General features: G+C 45.3%; 1 protein-coding gene and 1 long non-coding RNA gene across 2 annotated transcripts; both read left to right on the top strand.

The window, feature by feature from the left end:
- Window positions 1–1,587: 1,587 nt before the first annotated feature.
- On the top strand, window positions 1,588–2,221 carry LOC114789329 (uncharacterized). Its single transcript, XR_003749648.1, has 3 exons — window positions 1,588–1,699; window positions 1,982–2,110; window positions 2,195–2,221. It is a non-coding gene; the product is annotated as an uncharacterized LOC114789329 (long non-coding RNA).
- Window positions 2,222–2,229: 8 nt separating this feature from the next.
- On the top strand, window positions 2,230–8,945 carry LOC114787747 (MAM and LDL-receptor class A domain-containing protein 1-like). Its single transcript, XM_028975592.1, has 15 exons — window positions 2,230–2,294; window positions 2,544–2,697; window positions 2,788–3,025; window positions 3,263–3,385; window positions 4,064–4,191; window positions 4,268–4,502; window positions 4,603–4,871; window positions 6,385–6,475; window positions 6,557–6,697; window positions 6,788–6,913; window positions 6,983–7,110; window positions 7,181–7,349; window positions 7,491–7,604; window positions 7,699–7,853; window positions 8,705–8,945. Exons 3-15 carry the CDS (start codon window positions 2,800–2,802, stop codon window positions 8,858–8,860), a joined length of 2,061 nt encoding a protein of 686 aa, XP_028831425.1. The 5' UTR covers window positions 2,230–2,294; window positions 2,544–2,697; window positions 2,788–2,799; the 3' UTR covers window positions 8,861–8,945.
- The last annotated feature ends 353 nt before the right edge of the window (window positions 8,946–9,298 follow it).

Genomic DNA, 9,298 nt, shown 5'->3' with positions numbered 1-9,298 from the left:
TGATGGCTCACATCGAACGGGCAGCCGCTGTGGGTGATTTGAACCCATGCATGGCTGTGATTTGGTGCTGGGAGCACCGAGACATCACAGTAGCAGTACGTCTTATTTCTAGAAAATGTGTCTTGTTTTTTTAATCAAAATAGAAAAATCATCTTGTCAAGCATTTTTTACATAAGATGTAAAGTCCTATTTTAAAAAAATTATCTAGTTTTTAGTCATTTGGGTGAGAAATGTACTCCTAGAATTCTTCAGACTGGACAAAATAAGAAATGTAAGTTTTCTAAGTCCACTGGCAGATTTTTTTGCTCAATACGAGATAATTTGTTTTTAAAATAATACTTTACATCTTATTTTGATTAATAATAAGAGACATTTTCTAGAAACAAGACTTCCTTGGAAATCATTTTTGCCGTATATAGCTATAGGCCTCCAGGTATGCAATATCCACATAATCATCAGCAGGGTAGCTGGGTTCACTTGTACCTTCTATCACGTGTAAAAGCCGTAAAGATTTAATGAACCAGATCACAGCCAGTGTTTGGGTGGGGAGCACTTGAGTCTGCGGTTTGCGAACTGCCGCTTAGTTGGAAGTGAAATACTGCAGAGGAAGAACCCTTTCACTTCCATGTCTTTGGTCTACATGTGCCACTCACTCGCCGACTCACTTCCCACAACCACTTAGTCCTACTGAGGGTCGCGGCTGCTGGAGTTTATCCCAGGACTTCACCAAGTCACAGCGACATGGAGAGAGCGTGCATGCAAAGTGTATTCAATCACCCACAGTAAACCTCATATATACTCATGCAAAAGCAGCTAATAAAGCATCGGTGTAAAGGTGAATGTGTTGAATCGTCATATAATAAATAATAAACATTTTATTTCATAATCTCAGGGTGTTAATTCATTAATTTAGCACCGTCCAAAGCACTTTTAGATTTCCTTCAATTGGCTCAGCGGAGGGAAGTGCAGCCGTTTCACATTGCGACATGAGTAAATCCTGTGTGGACGTGTGGAGGAAATGCGCCTTTGTGTTCCATTCGAACAGCGTTATTAGGCCACGTGCTTGGGAGGATATTGGTGCTTCCTGCTGTAAATGCAGCCAGCGCAGGTACACCGTGAACTTTGAGCACAGATAAGTTGAGATAAAACGGGTTAAAAGTTCCGTTCGGCCTGTCAAGTGATTCTCAGCGAGGAATTGTGGACAGATTAAACGCTGTAGGCCTGCAGCACTTGTTCAGCCCCGTTCAGAATGCAAGTCCTTGTACTTTTCCTCCTGACAGGTAAGGGGGAAGCAAAGCGGTTTTATTTCTGCACATTGCATTTGTGTGAACTGTTTTAGTTGGTTACCTGTGCTGTGCTTGTGTGGTAACCAGGAATCATTCCACTGTTTATTATTTTATGCATATTAAATTGCACACAATTTGAATGAATATAATTCTTTTTGTCATTTAATGAAGTAGTTTTATTGCTTTATATGGAGTGTAAGATAACTGGAGTATATTTGGAGTGTAAGACAAATGTATACTGCACAATAAAGTTGTTGAAATGTACAGTGCTGATGAAGGTCACTGAAGCTGTGAAATTCTCCTTATAGTTGCTTATGCCAGCCCTCCATGGCCAGAAGGACATCACCAAGTTCTTAGCCTGGACTGCATCCACAAGCACAGTGCAATTCGAGAGAGTGATGAGGATTCCTTTGGTATACAGAATGCCATGGGTTTAAGGAATCAGCCCATATTCCTTCTTACAGAATTTTATATTTAAAAATATATACAATTCTGTAAGAAGGAATAGGGGCGGATTCCTTAAATATATATTTTTAAGGAATATATATAAAACTGATAAATACACAGAGCATAAATACACAGATCTGTGTATTTATCCTAAGCAGTTATTATATATAAATACACAGAGCAGCTGGGCTCCAGTCTCTGTGTTTCTGTCATTCTGACAATATTTTAATAATGGTTCCCTCTGAAAGGGTCGTGTGATTTTGAGCGTGATTCCTGTAGTTGGAACGACACCAGTGACAGTGACATCAGGTGGACCCGGGTCATGGCCAACGTGAGCACAGTTCCAGGTGTGGACCACACCACTGGATCTGCATTCGGTATGAGCTTTTTTTCCCCACTCACCGTCACCTCGTCATCCTCTGCAGTCGTCCTGCATTCATTCATCTGAGTTTATCTCCCAGGCCAGTTCATGTATGTAGAAGGCGAGAGACCGGGTTTCTTTTCAGAGGCACTTCTGGAGAGGACTCTTCTAAAAGCATCAGCTCTTGGATGCCAGATCTGGTACAAAATGGTTTTCCTTTAACATATTTTATAACAAGATTGTAAAATTGTAGATAGTTGATACATAAAGAACCTAAGTAGAATGCTTCAAACTGCATATGAAGAGTTCATTAAATGTAATCAAAACACAACTAGTTCCCTAAACTAGTAGCCAAAGGTATGATGTAGGTAAGGAGCTTTGCAAACTCTTCTTTGCCTCGTTTATCATTGTCTACCATTTAGTTTACATTATTTATACTTCACTTGTAGTTTCTGGTACCATCTCCATGGATCATCATCTGACTTTGCCCTGAGGGTTGTCACAAATTCATCAACTACTGACCTGTGGGACATAAGGACATCTCAGACGAAAGGCTGGGAGAACGCCACTGTAGACATTGGGAATCGTCCTGAAGGTACCAAGGTAGAATATTTTCTTCCTGCGTTGTTCTTTTATTAGGATTGATTGATGAATATTTTTGCCGACCATCCATCTTGTTCTCCCATCACCCAGCTGGTGTTCTCCATGAAACCCTCATTCCACGAGAAACAGGATGTTATGTTGGACGACATCACCTTCCCTTACTGCTCTGCCGGGGCCATCCCTCCGGGCTCCGATTGGCTGTCCTGTGACTTTGAGACAGGCGCCTGTGGCTGGTACCCAGACCACTCTGCCAGCATGACATGGAAGAGGGTAAAAGAGCCGTCCAACTTTAATCCTGGACCAGAGTTCGACCACACGACTGGAGAAGGTAGCTCATTCATCGGCTGCTGTCCTCTAAGCACCTTAAATCATTCAAGAATATAAATGTTGCATTTTTACTTCACGAGAAGGAGAAAAATGAAAATGTATATGTTTTTTTGTGATCCTTTTCGGTAAGCTTCTGTTATGATGTAAATATATCATGATGTACTTCACACTATTTAGTGTAGACTTTCTTACAGTCATGTGTTGGTGGCATTTCTTCATCAGATCTGTTCTTGACCAGGTTATTACATATTCATCGGAACAGACAGAACCACGGACCCCTCCATGACCGCTAGAATGATGAGCTACCCGCAGCAGGCCAAGTGCATCAGTTTTTGGTATCACATCTATGGCAGCAGCATAGGTAAACAAAACCTCTGACCCTCACCACTGGCTAAATTGAATCAGGGACTGTGCACGCATGCAAGAAGGACTTTTCTCTTGCCTTGCCTTTTTTTAAGTGGTTGTTTCTGTCATTGCGACACGCTGCCTCACAGCACACGGTGACGTGGTGAAATGTGTCCTCTGCATTTAACCCTGCATTTACATTTACATTTACGGCATTTATCAGACACCCTTATCCAGAGCGACTTACAATCAGTAGTTACAGGGACAGTCCCCCTGGAGCAACTTAGGGTTAAGTGTCTTGCTCAGGGACACAATGGTAGTAAGCGGGATTTGAACCTGAGTCTTCTGGTTCATAGGCGAGTGTGTTACCCACTAGGCCACCACCACCCCAAACCTGCTTCACCCTTAGTGAGCAACGGGCAGCCAGCAGTGTGTGGGGACGGTACCTCGATCAAGGGGACCTTCGGCAGTTAGAGTTCAGAATCCTAACCACTAGACCACCAGTCTGAACCCACAACCCTACCTGATTGACCACCACTGCCACAATAAAGAATCAAACCTGGGTCGTGGCAGTAAAGGAGCCGAAACATCTAGACCACCAGGGACCTTAATTTTTGCGATAAAGACTGAATAAGTGAACCAGTGCTTGTTTTTCACCATCTGAATAAACTGACAATGTTCTGGCATGTTCTAGGTACTCTGAAATTCAAGGCGAAGGAAGCTGAAGGAGACGAGACCGACATCTGGATGAGAACTGGGACTCATGGGAACAAGTGGCGCTTTGTAGACCTCACTTTGCCAGCAGGTGGCCCACCTGTGCAGGTATTGCGCCGCCACCATGCAGGCCGAGACTCTCGCGGGGGAAACGTTCATCACCTCTCTGCTCCTCCACGCACAGTTCATTTTCGAGGCGGTCCTGGGAGGCACCCACGGCAGCATCGCGATAGACGATGTGGTGGTATCGAGCGGCGTGGATGGAGCGTGCCCACCGGAGAGGGAATGCACCTTCCAGGCCTCGCTCTGCGGCCTGCAGCCGGACCCCACAGCAGACTTCTCATGGGTCAGAGCCAGAGGGGGCCACGCTTCCGGTGTTCCCGGCCCGGCAGCTGACCACACACTAGGCACAGCACAGGGTGAGAGGTGGCCTGCTTCACCCAGGGTCCTTCATATTTAAAGTGGCCCTCGAATTACAGACAAACGTACAAAAATTAATATTGCGTCACTTTCTTTCAGGATACTACCTGAGTGGCAATCTGTGGGAGCATCCCAAGGGCAGCCGTGGTCACATGGTGACCACCGTGAACGCACCGACCCCCCAGAGCGGGGAGTGCTGGATGTTCTGGTACCACATGGGTGGGCAGGGGGTCGGTGAACTCAGTGTGCGCCTACGCCCAGAGCAGCGTTCCACCTCCAGCTTTCCTCTGTGGACCATCAGTGGAGATCAGGGGGACCTGTGGAGACACGGGAGGGCCACCGTGCTCAGCCCAGATTCCCCGTATCAGGTACGCTGCAGAAGATCAGGCATTCTGTGGAGATTTGGTGTTGCAAGGGCGAGGGTGGGTCTGGTGGAGGGTGAAGGGCACGGGCAGGGACTGTAGATTAAGACTCATGGGGAACGGGACAAATACAAAGGTGTCAGGCTTAATCAAGGTCTGTGAGTGTGAGTCGATCTGGGCTTGTCAGAGGGCTGGGCAATAGAAGCATCGAGGGCAGAAGCAGGTTTTTTTGCAAGGTATCGAAGAGAAAATGAAACAATACTGAAATGAAACCTGTCCGCCTTATATTGACACTGTCTCTTTCCAATTCCGGGGGGTCTTCCTCTCCGTCGTCTTGGTTTCTCCTGGTGGCCTGCCAGTGACAGTATCCATTATAATTTATTCAAAATAAAAGGAAAAAATAAAATACTTCACTAAAAAGTCACGTTGGAGATCATCAGACAAATGCCACGAATGTAACTGTATATTCCATGTACATTTCAAAACTATGATAACGCTCATGGACGCACAAATAAGAAGATTTTTTTTTTCCTCATATTTTCATGAAATGGATTTAGGGCAAATAGTGCTCCATATCCATAAGTAAGATATTCATAAACAGTGGGCATTCGGCCTATACGATGCAGTATATACCTATCATGCTGCGTTGGAATACTTACGGTGTGTGTGTGTGCAAGTGTGCACATGCACATATCCTGTGTATATGGACGCTTGGCCTTATTTCTTCATTTTTATCTCCAAGAGTAAGTGGAGGATGATGTCAGATTTGATTTATGGCTATGAACCCATTGCACCTTTGAGGGAGACAGAGTTCAAATTCAGATTTTTGTGCAAAAGGGATATTCTACAATCTGTGAGCAAAAATGAATTTTTGTGCATGAAATGACTTTCTATTGTGGACATAAGGATTTATTCCTGTTTTCAAAATTTTCTCATATTTTTCAACAAAACTAATTCAGTTGTTCATACAATATAGATTCTGCCACCACAATGAAATGTGTCCTCTGCTTTTAACCGTCACCCTTGGTGAGAAGTGGGCAGCCATGACAGGCGCCCGGGGAGCAGTGTGTGGGGACGGTGCTTTGCTCAGAGTCAACCACAGCCCCGATGCATGTCTCGATTGCCCTCTGGTTTAGCCGAGTGAGCATGTTTCTGCTATGTTCTTTTACGAAACGTTTATCCAGAACCAGTTTCACAAGACTGCCTTGTGCAAACATCAGTACTACATCAACGTCACCAGTTACAATTGGAAAAGGCCATTTCTGTTACAACTGGTATGTGTATTCAGATAAACAGCGTTGAGGAATACATGATTCATAAAGCGCTCAATATTTGTTAAAGTATGTTCATACAATAAATGAAATGGTGACGCACAGCTGCTGACTTTGAGCAGACAAGTGGATAACACACCATGTGACCACAAAGTGCCAGGTTCAAACCCCACTTACAGTGTCTCCAGGGGGACTGTCCCTGTTGATAAATGCTGTAAATGTAATGTTAGTGGCTGTGCTGTGGACAGGTCGTGTTTGAAGCTGTGGTTGGTGACGGCCCAGGGAGAAACATTGCGATTGATGACCTCCTGATCCTCAATGGGCCATGTCCACCTGAGGGTGCGTGACCTTTTGAGTCTGAACAAGTCTTTACACATGGATTCCTTCTGCGTGACCCATGCATGTGACCCTCTGCTGTAGGATTCTGTGATTTTGAGATGGACATGTGTGATTGGCTGAACAGACCGTATGGTCCCACCGCTGTGGCCTGGGATTGGACCTCCGCGTCCGGCCAGGGAAAATTCGTCCCAGATGTAGACCACACCACCAACTCTGCACTCGGTGTGTCACTTTGACCTCAGGTTTTGCATACAGTTAAGATGCCATCAGTGCAACGTTCAGCCAACGTTTCCCATGAACCTGTGTCTGCAGGGCACTACATGGTCTTCGACGCATACAGCGGAGAACAGACTGCCCACTTCATCAGCGTGCACATGGCTCCCGTTTCCAAATGCTGCCTGGAGTTCTGGTATCACATGGAAATGTGGTTCGAAAATGGTGAGGAAACCTCTTTCAGCCAAGAACCCACACATCAGGGATGAAAGTAAAAGAGAATTCGTTTTCTAGATTTGGTCCAGCTCAGTGTATATATCAACGAGTCAGGCACCCTTGACCTTCTGTGGAGTCAGAATGGGAACCAAAAGGACGTATGGCACAAAATGATGCTGGACTACACATCCCAAAACAGACATCAGGTGACTTTTTTTGAGTGATTTTAACCCTTTTTTTTTTGCCGAATTTGCTTTAACATAGTTTGCCTTATAGATCATCTTCGAAGCCTCGTGTCCTCATAACGTGGATGGCGTTATTGCGTTGGATGACATCTTTGTCAGGAGAGATGTGGCCTGTTCTGATTTGCTCCCGACGACACCAGCCCCCACTACTCAGCCGACGTCGCCGCCGGTCTCAGCCATGTCCTGCAGTTTTGAAGACGGTGAGGAGCAGTGTTTTCCTGATAATTCTGTTAACATTTAATGCATCAATGAGCAATTAGCTAGCAGCTAACGGTTAATAAAAGCAGGTACTGAGGCTATGATATGAATGCAGACTGGGAATGAAATGAAATTAATTCCAGGGTTCTGTGACTGGGTTCAGGACTCCGGTTCTGCATGGAGTCGTCAGAATGGCATCCATGTAAAAGGACCATGGCTTGGTCCACTGTACGATCACACAGCAGAAAATAATCAAGGTGCCATGCACAATGACGATATTTTACATTTACAAATGCTGACTCCTGAAGGAAGACGCGCTAACAGCAACGTTCTTTCTTCGTCTTCTTGCAGGATTTTATTTATTGGTCAACAAGTCAGGAGAAGAGAAGGCCGAACCTGCTGTCATTTCTGTTGCCGTGGCTACACAGGCCGATGATATCTGTGTGGGCTTCTGGTACTACATGCTTGGGGCATCTGCGTCCAGCTTGGACGTCCTGGTGCAGAGCGTAGGTGTTTCTGCTCATTTCATGGCATTTCATGGTAGATGATTGTCTTTGGGGCAGCGGTGGCCTAGCGGGTAAGGAAGCGGGAAATCAGAAGGTTCGAATCCCTGTCAGCTAAGCACCGTCCCCACACACTGCTCACCGGGGCGCCCGTCATGGCTGCCCACTGCTCACCAGGGGGACGGGTTCCGGTGTGGCGGTATGTGACAATTAATCACTTTCACTTTCGAAATAAACAGTACTGGGCAAAAGCACCAGGTGTTATTTTAACAAAGCCCCACTGAAAATCGATCAGATATTTATTTACCTAAGGCGTATATTGCATGGAACAATGACATGATACGTGCCAAGAAGGAGACTCTGTCCCTCTGATCATCTCTGAGCAGATGATCTGCATCTGTAGATTTAGCTTGTACGAGATTGGCACCAGAAGTAAGAGAGTAATCCATGCTACTATGGGGTACGCTACATAGTTTATTAACGTAATTGAAAAATTCAAATTTGATTTGTCACATACACAGTCATACACGGAGCAGTAAAGTAAAAAGCTCGAAGATTTTGTGCAAAGTGATTTGTGCAAAGGGATTTGTGCAAAGAGTTCAGAGTGATTGAATGTGAAAGTGCTGGAGTTCTATGTACTGTTGTTTTTGAGTGGTTTAGCTCCCAGACTAACACATAAGCTGATAACAAGACCCCGCACTAACTCACTAAATCATCTGATCTATCCTGGTTTATATCGATCCCAGGTGTCCCGCGTCTTAATGCCTTTCCCAGTCCTCATTTCCTACTGAATAAGACACAGTGCTGCAGATATAAGTAAACTAGGATTACACACTCTGTTGTGCATCTTTCAGAAAAACTCCCAAGATGTTGTGTGGACGAGGGGAGGGAGCCAGGAGTCGGAATGGCTGAGCGCACAGGTCACCATCAGCACGGCTGACAAAGAACGAGTGAGAAAGGCTTGTGTTTGCCTCACACACACACACAAACGCAGAAAGATTTGCCGCTAGGCAGATGCTGAAGGTGGCACACGAGGTGGTAGCGACCTAGTCGGGGGTAGCGACCTAGTCGCCTCTGAAGCAGAAGATCACAAAGTCACAGGTTCAAATTGGGATGTGCGACACCAGATGATTTCCTTTTCGATCCAATTCAGTAAGTGAGATTCAGGTTGGTATTGGTGATGCTGATCCGATACTGATACCTCAGACAACACCTAAATGCGAGTGGAAAATCGGACTAAAAAGTGTGTGTCCTGTGGAGCCATGCTGGGTGGGGCATGATTGGTGACCCAACAGAGAGGGACCTTTTCTGTGACGTTACTGAGTCACGCTGAGGAGCAGTATTTCTACCGGCACATTTGCTTTCAGTTAGAATGTGTTAAAGGAACAGAAGAGCGAAAATTCAATTCTGATACCAACTTGGTATCGATAGTATTGATATTTAGGATC

The sequence above is a fragment of the Denticeps clupeoides genome, chromosome 4, assembly GCF_900700375.1.
Source record: "Denticeps clupeoides chromosome 4, fDenClu1.1, whole genome shotgun sequence".
In the NCBI taxonomy this organism is placed as follows: Eukaryota; Metazoa; Chordata; class Actinopteri; order Clupeiformes; family Denticipitidae; genus Denticeps; species Denticeps clupeoides.
Note: the sequence above shows the minus strand (reverse complement) of the source record. Positions and strands in the feature narration are given on the sequence as shown.

Coding starts and splice junctions, on each gene's coding strand:
- LOC114787747 (XM_028975592.1), top strand. CDS start 2,800: ATGAAACCCTCATTCCACGAGAAACAGGATGTTATGTTGGACGACATC. Junction 3,386..4,063: donor CATCTATGGCAGCAGCATAG/GTAAACAAAACC, acceptor GGCATGTTCTAG/GTACTCTGAAATTCAAGGCG. Junction 6,914..6,982: donor GGAAATGTGGTTCGAAAATG/GTGAGGAAACCT, acceptor TTCGTTTTCTAG/ATTTGGTCCAGCTCAGTGTA.